Raw genomic sequence first — 23,143 nt, 5'->3', positions numbered from 1 at the left:
TTTTTTCTGTTGTCCTTATAGAAGTATTGATATGAAATATATCAGCAATCTACCACCAGACCAGGAAGAAACTGTATCAGATAAGAGGACACAAAGAATAAATAATAAAACTATATGGACTGCAGACATCTCTAGTGGATTTCTGAGAGCTCTATCATTTCTTTTCATTGTCAGTTATAACTGTGAGAAGTGTTGATGAACACAGGAGACAAACGAGCAGCTGAATTGATATGCTGCCCAGGAGTATTTAACAGCTGATTAATTTCTTTGTCTCAAATGTTCTATTAAAGAAGGTTATGAAATACATATCCTTAACTTTCAGACTGATTAACCTCGCTGTTTTTAATAGTGAGGAGCCTCTTCTACTGATGTTGCTCATGGTGATGCATGAACTCTGATACTTACAATGGTTACCAAACCTAACCTTTGGTCCATCGATTCTGCCTTTGGGATGGCAAACAAATACACTTAAAGCTCAAATCAAATCACTTAAGCAAGGGAAGACCCTGAAGGTCAGGAATTGGCCCAGATTACTAAAGGGAATGCTGATTCCTTGTTCTCTCTTGTCAGGACAAGAAAATACACTGGATCATTACTGATGTCATTCTGAAACCAGAATCTAATACTAGGGAACAAAAGACTTAAACCAAATGTAACTAATGCTCGTGTAGATAAGGAAGCAATATTTACACAAAAATCTTAATTAAGAAGGATGTTATCTAAACACACTGCATTGAAAAGCAATCAACAATTCTGAAAGGAAAAAATAACAAAAGTTCCAAAACATTTTTTAATGTGCTGTTTACTTTCTACTACCAAATCTGTCCAGAGTGGGGAGGTAAACAGCTATGTGCTTCAGTTACTATAAATGAAATGGAACTAACTGAACATTGTCATTTTCTATATGCGTGTAACTTCTGCTCATTTGAGATTAATTTCCTGGAAATTCTCTTTAACAGTTGGGTTTTTTTAACTTAATTTTCCAAAATTTATAAAAATTATATTGATAAAATAAACCAATGTGGTGCATAAGTGATATTAGGATAACAGTTTAGAGTTTGACAGCGCAAAGTAAATGTTAATTAGGAGTAAAATGCCGCAGTTGATTCAAGCGAAGACTTCTAACTTGTGATCAAGAATCACATGTAAAACATACATCATGAAATCTTCACCTTGTTAGAGCTGATGGGAATTTGATTGTTAATTTTGATTCAGCTACAGTACGTAACATACAAGGATAAATCTGGGACGAATGACAAATAAGAAACAAATTACTAAAATACTAGAAAAAAATATCAGTTAATCTGTTTGATTTTGTATGCTTAAGCAGCACTGTGTATTTGCAACTTCTTTCTTTTTAAATGAGGAAAATTTAGAACAATGAAGAATCACTCAATAAGGGATATGTATACATTTAAGCATGAAGTAGTTCAATTGATTTTAATAGGTAAGTAGTTTGATAGACTAGGGACTAAACTGACAAAATTAGGTATAAGCTTCATCTCTCCACATGCAGCTTATTTATTGTTTTGAAATTCAATTAGACAAAACTGATTTAGTCACAGTAAAAGATTGCATTAAACAAACCCAAATCTTGGCCTAAGATCTTGGCTGATAAGACCCAGAAGAAGCATCTGTACAAGTGATTCTGTGATGCTTCAGTTAAGAACATTTCTTTTTTAGCCACCATCCAGTTGCATGCTGTCTATAGAAGCACACACTTGTCTTCTGTAGAGCTCGAGAAAGCTTTTCTACAGTGTAATAACTACTGGTTAGTTATTAGAAGCCTCCTGGCAAAAGAGAATCAGTAAATCTCACATTTTTCTCCTGCTGTATCTGCATTCACATAAAAAGGGAATGTTAAATGCATACTATCACATGACTCTTTCTGCTGGAGAATGTCTCCAGAAACTGCCTGAACTTGGTTTAGATCTGCTTTGAGCTGAAGTGAGCAGTTTCAACACTTAATCAGGTTCACACCAGCTATAAATTAACCACTCTATAAGGTGGTTCCACCTTAGCAGATATCAGCAACCAATTTGCACCTTTAAGATATCCTATTGCAAAAAGTTCAGAACATGAAAAATTGCTTTCATCTCTCACTGGAAGTTGTCCTTTGTAAATGAAATAGACTATAAGGAAAAAGCTTTTCATGAGCACAGTGAGGCACTGTTGTCCAGAGATGTGGTTGTCCATCCCTGGAGACAGTCAAGGTCAGTTTGGATGGGGCTCTGAGCAACCTGATCGAGCTATAGATGTCCTTTCTCATTACAGGAGAGTTGGACTAGATGATCTTTGAAGGTCTTTTCCGACACAAATGATTCTATGATTCTATGAAGATCCGAAAGGACCATGCCTGAGAGTGTCAGCACAGTTGTTAGTTGTTCCATGCCTGTTAGCCAGTTATTGAACATTCAGTCATTAAATATTTTGCTGTGTAAAAACATACAAGCAACCTATCGTGTGTCATTTTTTACTTCATTAATCATCTCCACGATTCAAATATCTTCAAGCATGACTGGTATGCTTTGGTCTGAAGAGAAAGAAAACAAAAAGTGTCACGTGCTAAATAAGTGCTGTATCGTAAATAAAATTGTGAATTTTCATGAGGGGTAGTAATATAAAAGCCCAGTTATTCTTTTTTCCTTTCCAAGTATGAATTGTTTTCCAAAAGTTCTGCCTTCAGTGGTTAAACTACCAGCAACCTAGATCAACTGTGCAGTGCCAGGAGCATAGGGAGATGCTTCTTGTCTTTCCTTCAACTGTGAGCAGTACCTTGTAAAATTGGATATGATTAGCATCTTGTTTGTCTAGTTGCTAGTAATATTTTTTTTCCAAGAAACGACAATAAAGGGCAGCATTATTTGAAAATTTCCAGCTCTTATACTGCTAGTCATAAGATTTGTTTGCCTGCAGCAATGAATTCAACTAGTTCATTATGCACTACACAAAGTGGAAGCTCCCTGTCTAAATAAATTTCTCCTCAGGCAAGGTTATGCTATTACAGCTTCACATTCTGCAGTCAGGTTGCCCCACTGCCCCATCCCAGAGCGGGACGTGATGTAAAGTATACTGCAAAAATAATTGACAAAATAGTTCAGAACGTTCTGTGCAAGGCTGTTTGCCATTGCATTCAACCTTAGAATGGGAAGTATTTCATGCTTTCTGCATCACTAATTTCAGCAGGTTGCCTGAAAAAAGAAAAGACGTGGAATAGAAAAGGTACATTCACAACAGACAGAACCCTTGATATTAGCAGCACTGTTATTTGCATTTACCCACTTCAGAGTCCAAAACTCACTGGATTATTACTCTGGAGTGTACAAGGAGGCAAAGCTCTTATAAATAATAGATGCTTCTCGAAGCACAGGGTGTGTAGTGATGCTGACCAGGACACAATTGTACATGGAAGAGTCACTGATCCACAGCACAGTTAATCTGAGTAGGCACAGGTCTGTGCTGCATCCTTAGGCTGTGCGGTGGTGCATAAATCCTTTATCCTCAGGATAAACTCCACCAGCTCATTACAAAAGAGGAGCCTGCGGGCAGCTCCCGCTTTGTATTGATGATTACAACACTAGCGTGGCCTTGCTTTTATCTGGCAGCATAGCAAGAGTTTCCCATGCAAGTATCCTCCATGAATAGCTGTTTTCTTTTAAGAAAATTGTATAATAAATAGCCAAAGGAGGAATATCATTTCACAGATGCTGCACAAACAGGGATGCTCTGAAACATTGTAAGATTTACTGTCTGTTTTACTTCCCTTACTCTGCTTTATTGAAACATTTATATTTTATTAAGCTGCTTTTAGTCAGGTCTTTCTTACTGAGATCCAAAAGATCCCCTGCACTGTTGTTGTTTCCCAATTCAATGCCCTAACTGCCCAGTGCAGGACTGAGCTACACCATAATTAACTGGCTAAAGAATACTATAAATGCTGTACAAAAATACAACAAATATAACAAAATATGTAAACATTTAATGCGTGCATATGTATAACAATAAAAATATGAAAAGGAGGGGAGTCTTGGTTTAACTGTGATGTTGCTCGGAATAGCATTGTTATGGCATTGCAAAAGGTGGCTCAGTGCCAGAAAGAAAAAGAAACAAAAGGGAAAGCAGCTCAGATAGATAAGAGCAAAGGAGCATGCAACAAAAGACAGGAACATGGGCATGGGGCAGTTAGTTCTCTGAAAGTAAGGAGTGCAACCCAAAGAGCTGCTCCAGAGAAAAAAAAACGATGGTAACCTTCACTAAAGCCTCTCAGATATCACATACTTATTGCTGAAGCAGGTCTCCTAACTATGGTCATCTAATTTGAACTAATGAAAAGCAGGATAAATCCAAACACAGCACAGATGTACTATCTCCACAGGTGTGGAACTGCTGATCTTTTGGCTCTTCATTCTCAAAGTGTTAATGATACACAGAGTACAGTGAAAAAAAAAAAAAAGGAAAAAAAAAAAAGAAGAAGCAGCAGCAGCATGCCTCATTATTTATGTCCTAAGTATTTCCCAATAACTGCTCAGGTACGAACTTGCCACTTTTGGAACAGAAACTTCATCCTAACCTTTAGAGATACTTTCTCATGGCACCCACGGCTCTTCCAGCATGTGACACAGCCGGGCTGCGCCTCAGCACCACAGAGCTTCCCTGCCCTCCCGCCAAGTTCCTGCAGGAACAAGATGAAAGGTGATCACACAGGATGAAAGCCATTCCCCAAACCACCTCTGTTCCTCACTTTTTCACTCCAAGACCTCTTCCGAGGTCGTTCTGCCCCGGTTCTCCGCACTTCTCGAGGCAGGTTTTTCCACCCCCGCGGTCCCACGCCTCCCTCAGGAGCCGCAGCCGCTCGCCTCCTGTTTTCGAGCAGCCCCGAGGCCGCGCCACTCCTCCCTCCCTCGCTGGGAAGGGCGGTCGCTACCGAGTTTCCGACACAACGAGAGGGCGCACAACTACGCCTACCCCTTCCAGCCCCTCACGCGGCTCGCAGGCAGCCCGGCCGGCCCTAGGCCCGCCGAGCGATCCCACCGGCGCCGAAGGGACGGCGGCAGGCAGGGGGCGGAGCGGCTCCCGCCTTGCGCGGCGGTGAGGGAGCGGCCGCGGGGCCCGTCACGCGCGGGGCCGGTGTGTATGGCAGCGCGGGGTGAGGGGCGTCTGTCCGTGTGTTTGTGCGTAGCGCGTGTGGGGCGGGCGGTGGCGGTGAGGAGAGGAGAGCAGCTCTGAGAGGGGCGGCAGCGGCAGGTCGGGCCGCGCGGCCCGGCTGCGTTTTCTTCCGCGGTGCCCTCCGGCTGCGTCGCTGCCGCCGTTATCGCCCTCACGGGTGTCCTCACGGCTGGCTGGCCGACAAGCAGGCAGGCAGGCCGGCCGCAGGAAGGGGGGTGCTGGCCCGCCAGAAGGCTCGGTTCTGTATGTAAGTGAAGGGCTGTAGGGGGGGCTGCTAAAGTTCTCGTTGTCTGTAAGCGCTCTTCGTAGGTCCCGTGCTTGTCATAAACCCCATTCGGGTCTCTTGGGCTGAAAGAAGGTCTTTGACAGACAGCTGAGTGCACGCAGCAGAGGACTAGGCTCGGCTCGGTGCCTCAGCGAAAGCGTGGAACAGGTATGTGTCGTGCGTCCGTGCTGGTGGCTGTCTGCCCGGCAGAGACAGTCATGAGGCCGTGTGGTGGAAGGGTGTTCATCCCGCTGACTGGAGGTTAAGGCAGCCGAGATGCTCGGCGTGGGCTCGAGGGCAGGTTCTGTCTGTCGGTGTGGTTTGGTGCGTTTTTGCTCCCTCCTTCATGGCATAGCTCTGTGGTGCGCCTGCTGGGACGTGTGAGGATCTTCCTGCAGGAGTCTGGTTTTTACTGCTCAAGGGAGATCTCCTGAAACAGCAGCCAGCGTACCTGCTATTGGCCTTACTGCTTGTCCTACTATCAGAAAACCGCAGAATGACTTCAGTTGGAAGGGATCTCAAAGCCCACCCAGTCCCACCTGGTGCCATGGGCAGGGCTGCTGCCCAGCAGCTCAGCTGCCCAAGGCCCCATCCAACCTGGCCTTGAGCGCCTCCAGGGATGGGGCACCACAGCTTACGTGGGCAGCTGTGCCTCGCCACCCCACCCAATAGAATAAGTAGAATGATGATAGAAAAATATTTGAAGAATGGTAGAAGAGGATTCATGAATTGAAAGGTTCCTGTGTTGCTCTGCTGATTCAGAGCCTTAAATTGGGCAGAATTGGTCCCTTTTTTGCTGCTTGTAGGTTTTTTTTAATTGTTTTTGCTTGGGTTCTTCTAGCAGTTGAGTAACTGCGTTTCCTATACCAGCAGCCATCAGGTGGTTTTTCATGGTTAGATATCTTAAGGAACTCCTTACTAAGCAGGCATGCAAGCAAAATGGTAGCCTGGGCTCTTGTGGGGTGGGGACAAACAGCCCCTCTGTGAAGGCTGTAATCGAGGGAGAGGATTGCTCTGGCACAGGATTCATAGAGGAAGGTAAAACAGAGCATCTTAAATGATATTTTTTATATGTTCTTGAAGGATAAGGTTAAATTAACAATCAAGTCCTGCTTGGTTGGTACTAATGACTTCAACACAAGTGCCTCACAGTCATATCTCAGCTATATAGGAAGCACTCAATATTAGGCTCTTCTTATGTTATTTTCTTATGGTGTAGCAGTGACTGTGGAGACTGGTGCACAGGCTTTTCAACATTACCAGGCATAAAGATGAGCCATGAAAGGCAGTGTAGCTTGTATCTGCTGATGAATGAAATGAGCTAATGATGGCAGCATCTGAGTGTGAGCAGATGTCAGCTCTCTGAAGAGAAGCTTTGCATACAGGCAGCACAATGCATATAAATTAACCTGTGAGTAGTATTGTATGACTAATAAATCCAAATTAAACCCTCAAGTTTTGCCTTGGCCATCTTGGCCAGTTTTACTGGCCATCTATCCCACTACTTTGAAGCCAGTTGGTGAGCTGTTTGGAGCTGTTTTGATGCAGGCTGTGTGAACAACCAATAAACACCTTTCTGCAGGAGTGGGATGCAGACACAAGAAATGAAATTGCAAGCACATGCAGCTCGAGTGCCTCTATATTGATTTCTTTCAGTACTCTCAGCTTGCTGCTCAAAATTCCCCTGGCAGTTGCTCATCTCCATTAAGCAGCAAATCATATTGCTTAAAACAGTGTTGGGAAGATGATGCTAAGTTCTGAAAAGAGTCCCTTTGCTGCCAGCTTCATTTAGGCACTTAATTTAGCTTGCTAGCTAAAACTCCAGGTTCTGTATCACTTATCTAGTAAGTAGCTGCATGCAGATTTCACTTTCCAGCCCTAGTAGTAGGAACAGATTCCTATGAATGATCCTTCTAACTATGACTGATATCCAGACAGTCATTCTTTTGCATGACTGCATACATCAGCCTTACAAAGTGTATTTAAAATTGGAGATTTGGCCTGAGCAGTGAAACAGCAAAGCAGATAGATCATTCTTAGCTGCCGTACCATATTTGCAGTAAGAGTACAGACAAGTCACAGCAACTTAAATCCAGTGCCTATTTGTGGGGGGAAATCGCATAAGTAGTTTTACCAAGTGATTCAGCTTTCTGTGTATCTTAAGCTGCTTAACATTCTGCTCATGCACATAACTGGCCTCACTGCATGCAAGAGAGTTGTGCATTTGGATCGGTTTCTTGGTTCCCTTCCCAAGCAGTCTTTTCTTACTTCCTTCTCATTGATACTAAATGGAAGCTGCAGGTTCTTAATGTGTTGGAAGTGAATTGCTTTTTCTTCCTGCAGTGTGCGTGGGATGCTGACAAATTAGAGAAATATAATCCTGTCGTTACCCCCTGTCATCTAATATATTTGATAGATTGCTGAAGAGATATTGGGGGAGGAGGGGGGAAATGAAAGATGAGCTTTGCTTTGCTTCTCTCCCCCTGTCCCTTCCCTCCTCTCTCCCAGAGCCAGCAAAATGAGCCAGCAAAATGAGCAATGAGCTCTGTCTGTGTCCCACTGATGTGGTATAGCACTGCTTCAGAAAAAGCATTGCTTATATGTGCACGATATAATTATTATATAATGCATTATGCGAATGATAATGCATTAGCATGTTTGATTTTGATCTTCCACTGGACACTGGTAGAACCAATTCGCTGGAGAAAACCATGCTGTCCCACTAACAGCTAACTGCTGTGCTGCCTCAGCAAGTGGATAGGCTACTGTTTAAAGGAGAAGATAGCTTCAGGGCTTGAAGGATTTCTAGAAGTACTAATGCTGTTTTTGCTGACAGAACTGATAAGCAGGCACCAACAAGAGTATTGTTTAAACAGTGTTGAAGGGGTGGTTGTATGCTATGTCTGTAGTAATTTGCAGGAGATCAGTCCAGTCTATTCTGAAATGTGCTAGAAAGGTCTTGCTTAGTCTTCTGCACATCCCTCCTTCTGAAAACAGATTCCCTCCTCCTCCCCTTGCTGATTGAGCAAAAGATAGAGGAAGACTGTTGTCTGCTTTGCTGGCCATTTGGCAATCTGTCCTGCTGTAGATTTCTCTTTTTCTGTCTCTTTCATTAACAAGATCTGTTGCTGTTAGAGGCTTTTTATTGCTTACGCAGTGTTCTCACTGTCTTTTCTTGCTGAGTGCTTTCCCATTTTACCATAGTGCAGGAGCTCCCTGCATGTGTTTTAGCTCTGAGTGCATGTGGTGCAGTCAAGCTGTCTCTCCAAGGCAGCAGAACATAAACATGTGGGTCTGATCAAAACTTCTGCAGCTATAGGGAAGCTGACTATGTTAGACTTGTCATATTCTTTGCAATCATTAACTGAATAGGAATTTTGATTCTGCAGGCTCTGGTAATCTCTGTTTGTCAGCTGAAGGTATTAAACCGGAGACACTGAATTTGGGCAAACTTTTACTGCAGTTTTTAAGAGCAACAAATGGCATACTGCGTCAATGTTTTCTGAGGCTGCTTTGAAAACTTGAGTTCTTTTATTGTACTGATAAAGAGAAGGTCAAATCTACAAAGCTGAGAATCTGACTTCAAGTCAATTTGGGGGGTCAAGTTTCTGAGTTTCAAGAGTTGATGCTATCAGTCTCTGAGGGGTATTTGGAGCGTTGGCAATTAAAATAAGTTTCTCTTAATTCTGAAGACATACGTAGTCTAAAACGTGTACATTTCTCCTTCTCCCACATTCCCTCTGAAAAGCTTAAGTGCTTTGCTAATACGAAGAATTTTAATGCTTCTTAGTGGCATAACTGGACAATTAAGAACAGCTTGTACATTAAAAATGCTCCACATAGTAAATAATAATCTTTCTCACACTATTAAAGGGAGAAAAGAGAAATAATGTTAAGCAATATCTTATAACACATAAGACACTGTAAAATTGATTCTTTTTTATTAGAGATGAGTACCGAAGCAGAACAGCAGCTTCTCCATGATGCTAGAAATGGAAATGCTGAAGAAGTTAAGCAGCTGTTGGATACCATGAGCAAAGGAGAAATAATCTTCGACATCAACTGTAAAGGTTAGTAGCCCTCCTCAAATGGTTGTGAACTCACTGCTAAAGCTACAGATAGAGGAATTGTCACAAATAATATAACCCTGCTTTCTTTGGAATACTCAGTAGAGTAATGTAAAACACTGATACAAGTGTTTTTGCCCCCTGACTCTTAAGGCTGTGCTTAGGTAGAGAGGGTACTGTAGGGTAAAGAGTAAAAAAACAGTACAGAAAAATGTACATAAACTCTCTGAGTAATCCACAGGAGATAGAAATGTCAACAAGACAAAAGAATTGGTACCTCTTTCTGCCTGTATTCAAGCTTATATCAACTTTGAAGCTAATGATAAATAAAACAGACGATGGTGCCAGGGGATGGTTCATGGAAGTATGGAGTCTCCATGAAGGCTACTGATCAGTTACTGTATTCGCTCTGCTAGATAGGATTTTTAGGCCTGTGTTTCATCCTTGTGTTGTAACAGCAACGTTCCTTGCCACGTGTTAGAATGTTTGGGATAAAAATACAGGTTTTGCTGTTAGCAGTACACGAAGTCACTTGGGAACAGAAAGTAGAACTGCCAGTTATGTGTCTGAGTCTTTGGCCAATACTGAAGTTCTGCATGTGCATAGCTAACAATTGCAGCTAAGCAGTTTGCTTACTGAGTGTTACAATTTCAAATGGTCTAGATTAACAAGCTTGTCAGCAGTAGCAGAATGCTCTGTTTCTTTATTCATTTAGTAGCTTTATGTTTCTTTACCTGAGTGTGTTTCTGGTTGCTTCAAAAAAGTGATCGTATATCTCACTCTTTTTATACAGGCTGGCATTTCATTGTTTAACTGTTGGGATAGCTGAGACAATAGTTCTACACATAGATGGAGAAGAAAGCAGCTATGCTAGCTTTCAGCCATAACAAAAGAACACCTGGCCCGAGAGAGCAGGAAAAGCTGTTATCCAAAAAAACTGTGTTGCTTTTTTAGCTCTAGTTCTTAATCATCAGTTTACTCATCCATTTGTTTGAAAACTCATTCAAGACTGTGTTTTTCCAATAGTTAATGTGCCCATCTCAGAAAAATGTGTATAAAATGCAGACCCTTCATACTTCGTCATTAGGGAGCTAGTTCATAATTTAAGAGGAAGCTAGGCACGAGATGAGATAGAATCCTCATTCCTCACAACTGTGTCCTCTGCTAATAGTGGTAGTGTGTAAACAGCTGGAATATAAAAACAAATCAAACCACCTTAAACTTTGTTTCACAGCACTGAAAAATAAGTTGCTGAAGTCTTTTGTGCTTAGAAAAGCTTCTCAGGTATGTTCTTAAATGTAATCTAATGTGAAAAAAACACAGTGAAATGGTATAATATGCAGCCCTGTAAAATGTCAAGTATATTTCTCTCTAGTCAGTATTCTTGCTCAAAGTTGAGTTGTTAGTATTGTGAAAGTCAGTAGGTAGATAGAAGAGATTGAACTAATGAAGAGAGATAACTGTATCCTGGACTGCATCAAAAGAGCAGAGGACCAGCAGGGAGAGGGAAGTGACTGTCCCTCTCTACTCTGCTCTTGTAAGGCCCTGTCTGGAGTACTGTGCCCAGATCTGGAGCCCCACCACAGAGGATGTGGAGCTATTGGAGCGGGTCCATGAAGATGGTCAAAGGGCTGGAGCACCTCTCCTATGAAGAAAGGTTGAGGGAACTGGGCACGTGTAGCTTGGAGAAGAGAAAGCTCCCAGACCTCACTGCAGCCTTTTAGTACTTGAAGGGAGCTTTATAAGCAGGAGAGGGACTGACTTTTTGCATGGGTAGATAGTGATAGGACAAGAGGGAACAGTTTTAAACTGAAAGAAGGGAGAATTAAGGTTAGATAATATGAAGAAATTCTTTAGTCAGAGGGCAGTGAGGTGCTGGCACAGCTGCCAAGAGATGCTGTGGATACCCCATCCGTGGAAGCATTCCAGCCAGGTTGGATGGGACTCTGGGCAGCTTGATCTGGTGAGAGGCAGCTCAGCCCATATCAGGGGCTGGAAGTGGGTGGGAAACCCAAACCATTCTGTGATTCTATGATAGAAGATGCTTAGTTGTTTATTCTTTAGTTCAGCAATGCATAGCTAGCCAACTAATTCAAGCTTGCTATTGGAATGTCTAGGAAACTAGAGGGAATGTGCTAGAGGTTGAGTTAAAAACAAATAAATAAATCTGAATATGAAATCTGTATGCAGTGAAATCTGTTATGTTCTGGTTCTTTTAAATATTAGAGGGCACAAGTGCCACTAAAATGCTCTTTGTAGAAACTGTTCTGATTGTGTGATACCTCAGAGTTGAATCTCTGTTCTTCTGTAGTCACTTTTTGGAAACCCGCTTTCAATTCACTCTCTTACAGTAGAGTACCCTGTTGGAAATAGTATAAAACAAATTGAATCCTGACAGTCTCTACTGTCTCCTCATTACCAAAACTACCGTGTACTGCTATAAATCCCAGTCTGTTGAGTAGTCCTGGATAGTAATTAGACAACTACATGATAATCAACTAAAATGCAGCCCTAAATCTCTCTTCTACTTCATCTCTTCATCTCATCTGTCAGTGCCTTTGGATAATTACAGTTCTCCCTAGAAAGTCAGGATATAGCGATTGTCTTCAGTGCTGTAGCAGTTCCTTCAGGAACTAATGCAATGATGCTTGGCTAACAGGAATGAAGTGCATCTAGAGCAGGTGGGTGGCTGTGCAGGAGGCAGTGTAAACTTCTTTTGAGAGTGCCTTGGAAGACTCAAGTCTGAGAGATTTCTGTGCCTGGGTGTGAAAGCCTACCTTCAACATCTTGGAAAAACTGTCTGGTGTTCTGAAGCTGTACTCAACACAACACAAAGTCTAACAATAGTGTTGCCAAACACCCAGGTGTCAGACAGGAGGAAGGGGAGGGGAGTACAAACTCAGATTTTGCGTACTAGTTGTGCTGTGGCTGGGTTCTGGCCAGTCAGTGCTTGCAGATAAGCAAGATGTGCTTGATGATAATCTAGCTGAATGATGTGAACTCCCATTTCCAGTTTTCTCAGCTCACCAGGAAGATACCCTGCATAAAACCAACACCAACCCAGGGTTTCATCCAAAATGGTCGTTCTTTCAAAGGCCATCTATGTTACTCATTCTCCTTAAATACAGCAGAAGTGTAAACATGAAGTGAGTGCAGAACAAGGGCTTCTGGCACATTATTGGATGAGAACTGCAAATCTGGACATGTTCCTGAATTTTTAATGACTGGATTCCTTGGCAGCAGCATTCTCTCCTCAGTACTGTAACTAAGGGCTATCATGGACTAATTGTGTGACCCCTTTCTGTTGTGTTTGGAAGAACTTTCTGTTCCACTAGACTGAGGGATGAATGATGTTCTTTTTTTGTGTCATTCAGTATTCGTAGCCCCAGAGTCAGTCATCCCCACACTGTTTATCTTCTGTGGTATTTGAGCCCATCGGTCATGCAGGGCAGGAACAATTGTAGGCTGGAAGGAATGAGGGGAAGGTTAAATCTGGAGCAGTAGAAGGATCCGAGGGAAAAAAAGAAAACAAAAAATGAAAGAAATAGCTAATGAAGGATAGAAATATTAGCTGGAAACAACTGTAAGAAATAGAAACTATTCAGCTATGCTCCGCATTCTAATGTTATTTTGTAAAATGAGAGCAGAAAAAGAATGATGAACCTCAAATGACAGCAGTTTTTTCTTTGTGCTAGTGCTTTATCTCCTTGTGGCAAATTTAAGCCATGCATCTTCCCATCTTCAACACTTGAGGATACATGAAAAGGGAAAAAATGAGGGTCAGAGTAACTTAAAACATTTTCTAATGCCTCATTTTTAAATTTTGCTTCCAAAAGGACTGATAGCTTTTAGGTGGCACTCCAAATGCTGTGTGTCTGCTGCTTAGTAAAAACAAAGCTTTTCCTAACACAATTGAGTATTGGAAATGGAAATCAACAGGACTTTGTCAACTTAGTAGTAATTTCTAATGCTTTATTATCTCGATTTTTAAAGGAGCAATTGTATAATTCTGATCATACTGCCAATCCTCCAGGACATACTTTACTTTTAAATTGCCTTTAAGAAAGACTGTGGATTTAAATGGGTTACTTTTCAAATCACATAGTAGTTCAGACCATATGATTGATGCTTCCAACTTCCTTGTTCTTCTGTTACTTGAACATGTGCAAACCTCCATGCATGTGGCAACATATTTCTTTGTTCTCTATGTGACTAAAACTTAATTTACTGATTCTGTTTTGTGTCTCTTAGGAAGAAGTAAATCTAATATGGGTTGGACACCTCTTCACCTTGCGTGCTACTTTGGACATGCTGTTGTGGTAGAGGATTTGCTAAAGGTATATTTCTGTTTACCTCTGTGTAAAAGACAGGAAACTTTGTCATTCTCGAAGCATTTTGTATTTATTCATTTATTTATATTTGCATATAGTAAGCCAGCATCTCATAGTAGTAATACAAATGTTTTAAGGGCCTAAGTTATCTTACTGAAAAATGTAAGTATTTAATTTAGGCAGTTTCACTTACTGTGTTGTAGGAAAGGCCAAAATGTTTTAAGTGCTGCGGTCTGTTACCTAACTTAAATTTTGCAGAGAAATGTTTGCAGAGTTCTGTGCAGAGTAACTTGTAGGCATTTTTTTTTCTCCAGGCATATGTTAATGTAGATCGACTCTTTCTTTCTTCTTCTTTGAAATGACAAACTGTTGATCTTGCCTTCCAGTATTTAAAAGAGGATTACAAACAGGAGGGGAATCAACTTTTTACAAGAGTAGACAGTGATAGGACAAGGGAGAATGTTTTTAAGCTCAAAGGAGGGAGGGTTTAGATTAGATGTCAGGGGGAAGTTCTTTACAGAGATAGCGGTAAGGTGCTGGAACAGGCTGCCTGGAAGGGTTATGTGTGCCCTGTCCCTGGAGATGCTCGAGGCCAGGCTGGATGGGGCCCTGGGCAGCCTGGTATAGTACCAGATCTGGAGGTTGGTGGCCCTGTTTGTGGCAGGGAGATTGGAACATGATGATCCCTGAGGTCCCTTCCAAACCTATGTCATTCTATGATTCTGGGATTTGTGGTTAAACTGACCTATTTCTTTCTTCATAGTCATGTCTGCATTTTGTTTTGAGTTATTTCTGGCTGAGTATGGTGTTTTTTTATTTTCCTTCTAGATAGGTACCATCTTAATGCTGACGTGGGTTTTCAGGTAAAAGAGCCACAATAGGTACCTAGAAACACTGCCATTTATTAATCTGGCAGAACCAGGAGGCAGGTGCTACTGCATGTATACACCTATAATAATATATGTATGTATGTTTTCCATTACTATTCCAGTACTTTCAGTGAGTTTTAAAACAACACAAAAAAGCAAAAAACACCAAAAAATCACCGTGGATTATTAAACTCATTTGTTATGCTTATTTTCTGTTTACCACCTTCTTAGGAGAGAGAGAGCAGGTTGGGGGAAAATAAGCACAGGAAGCTTTTCCTTTTCAAAGCAATATGTAGAATTCTGGCTATGACTCTTGCATACAAACTTGTTTCCAGCATGGTCCTATTAAAGTTCTGATCTCATTTGCCATGAGACCTGTATTGGTGTCCTGTCTTTCCCCACCCCATTTAATCAGAGAGAATTGCTTTGCACTTCCTGTTTGAGGGATACTTAGACATCTTTTGCTTTTGCTGTTTAGGCTGGTGCAGATGTGAATGTGCTGAACGACATGGGAGACACTCCGCTCCATCGTGCAGCTTTCACAGGACGTAAGGTAAAGCATGTGCCTTTTTGAAGCCTCACCTATAGGTTTGTTAAAGGAAATCCTGCTAGTAAGATGTATTTCAAAATATTGTCTTGCAGTGTGTTTCTAAAAATGACTTGCTCATCTGTTTTGGTACAGTGTGCTCAAAAGAACAAGGCACATTGCATAGCTGCTATAATTGTCCAAAACAAAAACATATCACAAATGTCTTCTTTTCCTGAAGGCAGGAGAAGACTGGTCTGTGTTGATTTGGGGTTGTTGTTGTTGTTTTTGTGGTATACTTTGTCATATCTCTTTTAGCTTGCTGTTGGTGACAGTGTTGCTGGCAGACAGAGAAAGAAGTAGTAGTATTTGTCTTCTATGCACTGTGTATCAGCTGTGTGGCTAAACTAACTGATGCCTGTGCTCTGCTTTTTCTGTGTGCACCAGAGGAAACATTAAAGCGTGGCACTAGCTGTAGCTGCAGGTGCTAATTACTGTGGGGAAAGCAGTATAGAAAATCTCTCATGTACTGCTGAAGTACAACAGGTTAATCTGTGTTTGTGCCTGGTACGCCTGACATGGTAAGAAGAGTAGGAATTGTTTCTCTTAACTAAATGCATATCTGCATAGAGAGAAATCACAGTATTTTAATTTTTTGAAGGGATGGAAATGTAAATTAGGACACATTGGTCTACTCGGTGTCTGTAAGTGTAGTTTCTTCATAGAGAACTAGAACTAGAGAGCTTCTTACAGGTCTGTGGTATAAGACTGGTTTGATCTGTTCCTTGCTTCCTACCATCATTCCCTGAAAGGGTGAGTGTTCAGTCACAAGATTTCTCGAGAACCAGTGGTACTATTTTTCTTTATCAAATACAGCATTTATACTGCCTACACAGGCATGTTTTTAAATAAGAGTCGGTCTGTTCAGCCATACTCCCATTAGCTTCCTCAGCCTGACTAATGTGGAAGTGAAAGTCACAGTTAATTCCTCTCCTCAGTCTCTATAAAACATTCCTTCCTGTTTTTGTAAGTGATGATAGGCAGTTTTGCAGCTCTTCTTACAGGATGTCAGAAGCTGGATTCTGGCCTCACCATAACTGGAATAGATAAGCAGTGTTTTTTCAAATTCCTTTCCAGGAGGTGGTGATGTTACTCTTGCAGTATAATGCTGATACTTCTATTGTTAATGGGAGTGGAGAAACAGCAAAAGAAGTTACTCATGATAAAGACATAAGGAATATGTTGGAAGGTAACTTTAATAGGTTATAGACTTTTTTTTAACAGTTGTACCTTCTAAAAGTTGTTCTTTTCTGACAAGTTACAGAAGCTCGGTTGAATTTTCTCTTCACATTTTGTCATTAGAAAGAAATAACTTCGGGTTTTTTCCTGAAGTTCTGATGGATTATTTGTTATGGTATTTCTGCAAATGATTTGGAGAGTAAAGTATTGTAAATCCCGACAGTATTATTCAAGTAAATATTTCAGTCCTATTGAATCTTTGCTACATCTCTGAATGGGTATATAGCAGTCAAAGCTGTAGCACCCTGGAAAAGAAAAAACTGAAGTCAAGAACACTAAGCAGCTTTGTCAACAAGATTGCAAACTGTTCAGAATTTTGCTCCTTAACAAAGGTGACCTAGTATTAGATCAAGTTTAGAGTTTGCTGTTGCAGTGTTGAAAGTTACCCAAATGAAGAATCGAAGGGAAACAAAACAGCTTTCCCCACATTTCTTCTACCATCTTTCAGGTATTGAAAGTGAGGGAGATAATGTCCAAACACTTGCACATATAGTTTTGGAGATTTCAAGATCTGCTGCCTCCTGGTATTACTATGAACTGCTCCTAAATACTGTTGAAGTGCTGTGTCCTATGCAACAGATTTCTCTTCTAATTTGCCATTCAAATGCACAGTTAACACTCCTTTCCAGTGCTGATCTGCTGGATTGTTAGAGGAGAATAGAACTTCTGAGTGATGAGAGGAATAGAAGAGAAACTGAGAGGAACACAAGGAAGATCTGATGGAGCTGACATGTAGTTTTCCTGCTTTCTGTTTTAGAGGGTGTTATTGGGCTGTAAGTGTATTAAAATAATGAAAGTATGTGTGTATTTGTATATGCACTTGCACATCTTTTCAACTATCACAGTTTTTTACATCAGATTTTTTTTTTCTGACTCTGGCTTTTCTAAGTAAATATCCCTCTTTTATCTATCCCAAATAAATAATACTAGAAATGCTTTCTTCTTCCTTCTCCAGGCTTTGAAGCTGTAGGGTTTCATATAGATAATGTTTTATCCTATGCTTTTTTTTAACAGCAGTTGAAAGGACACAAGAAAGGAAGCTGGAAGAAGAGCTCTTAGGAGCAGCAAGAGATGGGGAAACAGGGAAGCTGTCTGCTTTGGTAAGATTTCAAGTTCTTGTAATACGTCAGTGTCAAGTGGTTGAAGCTATAATGCTAATGTACAAATAACATGACATTTGGCCTTGCATTTTGAAATGCTGTGACCTCAGAGAGTGAGTGCTCTGCACTGTATTGTGTAGGTAAGATGTTGAGGCCTTTTTGTTGAAAACCATTGTTTTGCAACCTTCAAAATCTTTGATGTTAGTTTCCTAAGTAGTCTTCATATGGTTAAAAATTCCAGTGTAATAGTTCTGGATCTCCTGACACAAGCTTGTTATTGTGGATACTTAATGTCATTTTTACAAGGATATGTTTTCACTGTCGTATGAACTCTATTTTCAGTCTTGGAAGTATGCTTTTGTAAAGTACTGTCCACCACAGCTGAAGTCTCTGGTTTTTAACAGATAGTCATCTGCATAAAACAATTCCATGATGAGAAACACACAAACTTCTTGTGTACTTTACTGTGTGCTCATAGTAATTTAAACTGATAATACTGTGAGACTTCCATGTTTAGAGAAGAAGAATTGCAGAATTGAGATTGGAAAGTGCCTTTGCAAAGCATCTAGTCCAACTTCTGTTTGAAGAGCAGTTAGTTACAGGGCTGCTGGGAACCATATCAAATTGGATTTTGATTGTTGAAATCAAGTCATTTTTGAGAGTGCCAACATTCTCCTGGAAGTAAGACATGTAGCGTGAAATACTTTTCACCTGATTGGCATCCTTAGTCTTAAAAGGTAATACATCAGAGCAGTCTGAATGTTCTATTTACTTTTATGGAAAAGGCACAAATGTGAGGTTCTGAAAGAGTGAAAGCCTGCATGTGCTTAGGAACTCAGGTACTAAGACTTTATTGTTAAAGAGGTTGTACTTCTGCAAGCTATCTCTTCCTCACTCAGTTTTTATCATTTACATAGTTACTCTAATCTCCAGTTCCCACTTAGTTAGACTTACACAAACAGTTTTATTGCATTCTTAACAGACTGCCTGTACTAGGAACTTTTAAATGGCCCAGAACAGCTGTGTCACCAAGACTGGAAGGCCTTCCAGCCTGCCTAATGAAATTCTTGTTCACTGAAATTGGATGGCCACACAAACTTATTTTAGACTTACCACTGGCCTGTGCTAACTTTCAGACTGTGCCTGGAAGTCTTCCACAAATAGCAGTAAATCTTGGCTCGGGCCAAAAATCTGAAAGAGCTATTCTAGCAATGTAGATGACTGAACTGCAGTCCTGCAGAATTCTCTCTGGTGCTGTGCAGCTTAGCAGGGTAACAGCTTCTGAGCAGAGCAGCAGGGGTGAGAAGAGTATAGCGTGTAGAAAACTAAGGAGTTTCCTACTATAGCTGAACACTTCCCTTGACTGCTGTAGTGCTTGTCCTTCTCAAAACATGCTATGTTCCTGCTTCATTGCCAGACCTATGCTGAAGTGTTCTAGTTAGGAATGGATAACTTTAAAAAGGATGAGGGTGACATCTGGAGAGGGAGGAAAACTGATATGCAAACGAGTCTCCTTTTTTGTTTTTTTTCCAGTTAAACAAGCCCAAACCGCCTGATATCAATTGTGTGGATCAGATGGGGAACACACCATTGCATTGTGCAGCATACCGTGCCCACAAGCACTGTGCATTGAAACTTCTAAAAAATGGAGCAGATCCTAAAATAAGAAATAAAAACGGTGAGTACCAAATGAAACTGTATAAAATGTTAAATGTCAGTCTACTCTTAACAACTTCTAAAAGGTATGTTACTTACCACTTAGTGTTCAATAAATGGGGAGGTTGGTGGCCCTGCCTGTGGCAGGGGGGTTGGAGATTCATGATCCTTGAGGTCCCTTCCAACCCTGGCCATTCTGTGATTCTGTTCAAAGAAAATCTAAGAGTGCTTTACAAGCGTTGCATTGCTAGTATAGGAAGCCCAACTCTGGCTAAATTGCAGACATACAAACTGCAGCAAAATATTTACCATACAAGCTTTTATATTCCTAACTTGGCTATTACTATAAAGTTTATGTATTATCTATCTTAATCATGAAAAAATTCATGCTTGGCTTTTGCTTTCTTAATGCTAAACACCAAACACTGGGACAGTGGTAATAAAAGTGATACAATTGAAGATGTGGCCCAGAAAAAGTGACCCTTCAGAAAAGTGCTTCTAATGAAAGCATGTCCAGGAAATCTTTATACAGATGTTACTCAGACTGTGCTTGTCATCTGATAAACGATGCCTCTATTTTGATATTTGTGAATGTTTAAAACTGGTTTACATGGCTGAATGTTAAAAACAAACTAATGCCCAAGAGCAAAGGTTCCCTCTGTGGCCAGTGGAACTCTTGTAGAGCAGTTCATTACAGTGAGATACAGAGTACTTTTGCATTTTCTGCCCTGAGGGGTTTATGCTCCATAACTTAAATGTCTGTGGGACTAATGGGGTATATACAGGGTTGTTATTTTAAGCTGATTGCACCTAGGTTTATTTGCATTGAATTCTCATGCCTCTTCTTGGTTACTAAACAGATCAGACACCCCTTGATTTGGCCCAAGGTGCAGAAATGAAGCTAATACTGGGAGGTAAAACTGGAAAGGTAAGCACTTTTATGCTCATTTGAAATGCTACTTGCTGAGGCTGTCAGTTTGGAGCCATTACTACATAAGCTTTAATTTCTCCGCAGGTTATCAACAAACCGCTGAGACGATACGAAGGTCTCCTATGGAAGGTATATCTTATTTCCTTTTCTAAAATAGCTTATAACATATCCAAGTGTGTCATTTTCTATGCTTAAGTAAGAGTTGTTGAATGCGGGAGCCTTTCAATAATGCATTTGTTAAATGACATAACTTTTTACTTGAGTATATTGAATCAATTATAAATGGACTATCTGAGTGTAGCTATATTTATGGCACTCTGGTCTTAATCTTCTTTTTGAAGTTTTCTTCTGTGTAAATTTTCTTATGTATTCACACACAAATATAATACAAGGAACTGTTATTTAAACTAGAACTGTGTGTGAAATGTAAAATTCTACAGTTCAATATCTTAATGTGTTTTGTTCTCATTTGATCTTATAAAACACAATTTTATGATAGATAACAATCCCTTTAGTATTTAAAAATAAATTAGTATTTCAGTTCTTACTGAATAGCAGGCTCAGCAGAACTTCCATCTTCAGACATTTCTAAAAAAAGAAAGTATTCTCAGATTGTTATGACCACCAAGATATGTAGCACGTAAAATTGTGGGTCATAAGGAAAACATTGATTGCTTTTAAGTAACTCTTCAGCTGTTAACCTTACCTGTTCATATGTTCGGATTTCTTTAGAGCTCACGATTTTTTGGTTGGAGACTCTACTGGATAGTACTAGAGCATGGAGTTCTTTCCTGGTATCGAAGGCAGTAAGTTCTGTGCTTGAATTTCTGATAAGTAAATTTAAATAATTCCCATCTTCATGTTATTAAATCTCTTTTTCTTTCGAAGAGCTGATGCAGTAAATAATGAGCATCGTCAGGGATGCAAGCATCTAACACAAGCTGTGTGCACGGTAGGAAGTGAATTAAGACCTGTAATGCCTGCTTTTGATGTCGTTGTTGTTGGTTTTTTTTGTGGTGGTGGTGTTCTATACTTAATGAAAACTTCAGCTAGATTGCTAAGCATGTCTATTATTAATAATAATAATTAAGAAAAAAGGCTTGTGCTGTTGCAAGAAACAATGATTCTTTCAAACAAAGTATTCTATGTGCCTTTTCAGCTCTTTCACTTCTTTCCAAAGTCTTGAGGACTTAAACGAGTGTAAGACTTCCTGATAGCATGCCTCCTTAGGCATCACTGTGTACAACAGATTTTGAAGCATGTGATAGAGAACAGCAAATAACTAGCTCCTCCTTGTAGCTATCACATGCTATTTGTAACTGAATGTGTAAGTTAATCTTCTCAGTTAAGGAACTGATGAGTTGTTAAGAAGTTTTTTCAAATCACTTTCAGTTCAGATATGCTTGTGGGCATCCCTTTTGGGAGAGGATGGAGGGAAGACTAGGTTGAATATAAGCCAGATGTGACAATACGCCTCTTAGGAGGAAATATTTCAGAATTTCTGACCACTGGAGTGTTTGAGAGGAAAAGAAAGGTGTGTAATGCATAGAAGGATGAAGTTCTCAAGAGGAATGCATTTAGGATAATCTCAGTGCTTTTTATAGAGCTAACATGTCCTTGCTCTATAAACTGGCACCACAAGCTCCGTTACTCATGCTCTTGTATAAAAAATCATTCTTGCCTTTCTATACCTACGAATTCCTCAACTTTGATAGCTTTGCACCATTGCTGATATCTCTGAATCAAGTGGCCAATATAGTATCTTGACATAAAGAACCTCTGTCTTTTCATTCATGAAGTGCAAGACTGCACTTTTTATGCTCTGCAAAATTATTCTAAGAAAGCTTTTTGTAAAAACTTTACCTAGTTTGCCTCAAAACTGAGGCAAAAGCTTTTGAGTTACATTAATTCCTCAACCTTGCTTTCTCTTAAAAAACAGTTTTCTAACTGATGTATTACAATCATTTTGTCTCTTTTCTCCATTGCTTTAGGTAAAATCTACGGACAGTTGCTTCTTTTCTGTCAGGTGTTTTGATGACACGGTTCATCGTTTCAAGATCCCTAAAAACAATCTTCCATCTCATACTAGAGAGGTAATAATAAAGGCTTTAAGATGTAATAATTTCTATAATGAAAAAATTTGCATACAGCTAGGTATGGATGCATTAGTGGCAGATTCAGTGTCTTTTGGGACTTGGTAATGTAAATGTATATATTGAATATTTTGGCATGACTGTAGGCTATGTTGCAAAAATTGGCAGATTGTCATCTTTAAAAGTAGTGCTGCATTATTTTCCAATCTCATGCCTGTAGTATGACTTGTAGTTTAACTTTCTCTTTATCTTCTCCATCTGATAGATTTCTACTGTAACTTTGTTCTGTTGTTCTTTTTGTCATAGTTTGTTATTCCCAAATAAAAGAATGCTTGATACATTCTACTCTAGCTGGTCTCCTAGATGAGCTGATGAATGATATTAAAAAAAAATTTGGATCTGAAACAGTTGAATAACTTTTTGTTTGTTGGGATTTTTGTAGTGAAGTTACTACTGCACTTCTGTAGGTTACTAACCAGAGGAAAGTGAGGGTGAAGGCATCTAGAATATTGTGCCCAGTTCTGAGTCCCCACTTGGAGAGGCATAGGGATATACTGGAGACAGCCCAATAAAGGGCCACTACAATGATTAAAGGGACTGGAGTAGCTCTTTTGTGGGGAGAGGCTGAGGGAGCTGAAACTGTTCAGCCTGGGGGAGACTGCTGGGGAGAGGGGTCTTGTCAGTGTCTATAAATATCTGAAGACAGAGCACACAGAGGACAGAGGGAGGTTCTGTTCAGTGCCAGAGCAAGAGGCAATGAGCACAAACTGAAATACAACTGAAACTGTTTAAATAAATGAGCTAGAGAGGGTGATGAAGCACTGGCACTGGTTGCCTGGA

General features: G+C 40.4%; 1 protein-coding gene across 7 annotated transcripts in view; it reads left to right on the top strand.

The window, feature by feature from the left end:
• The first annotated feature begins 4,732 nt into the window (after nt 1-4,732).
• Nucleotides 4,733-23,143, top strand: part of OSBPL1A (oxysterol binding protein like 1A) — a 73,098-nt gene continuing 54,687 nt past the window's right edge. The window contains exons 1-13 of one of the 7 annotated variants that reach the window (XM_090137475.1): nt 4,733-5,127; nt 5,476-5,599; nt 9,379-9,501; nt 13,750-13,835; nt 15,177-15,251; nt 16,362-16,473; nt 17,538-17,623; nt 19,157-19,301; nt 20,140-20,207; nt 20,295-20,339; nt 20,943-21,016; nt 21,099-21,162; nt 22,202-22,303. In XM_090137475.1, the coding sequence (XP_089993601.1) occupies nt 9,381-9,501; nt 13,750-13,835; nt 15,177-15,251; nt 16,362-16,473; nt 17,538-17,623; nt 19,157-19,301; nt 20,140-20,207; nt 20,295-20,339; nt 20,943-21,016; nt 21,099-21,162; nt 22,202-22,303 (978 nt within the window). In that variant the 5' untranslated portion in view covers nt 4,733-5,127; nt 5,476-5,599; nt 9,379-9,380. Of the gene's footprint in view, nt 5,147-5,169; nt 5,414-5,463; nt 5,600-9,378; nt 9,502-13,749; nt 13,836-15,170; nt 15,252-16,361; nt 16,474-17,537; nt 17,624-19,156; nt 19,302-20,139; nt 20,208-20,294; nt 20,340-20,942; nt 21,017-21,098; nt 21,163-22,201; nt 22,304-23,143 lie in introns of those variants that run through there. The other 6 variants (XM_090137474.1, XM_090137476.1, XM_031612775.2 and 3 more) reach the window with 6 other exon arrangements.

This window comes from Phasianus colchicus, chromosome 3, assembly GCF_987193195.1.
Source record: "Phasianus colchicus chromosome 3, bPhaCol1.hap1.1, whole genome shotgun sequence".
NCBI classification, from domain to species: Eukaryota; Metazoa; Chordata; class Aves; order Galliformes; family Phasianidae; genus Phasianus; species Phasianus colchicus.
Note: the sequence above shows the minus strand (reverse complement) of the source record. Positions and strands in the feature narration are given on the sequence as shown.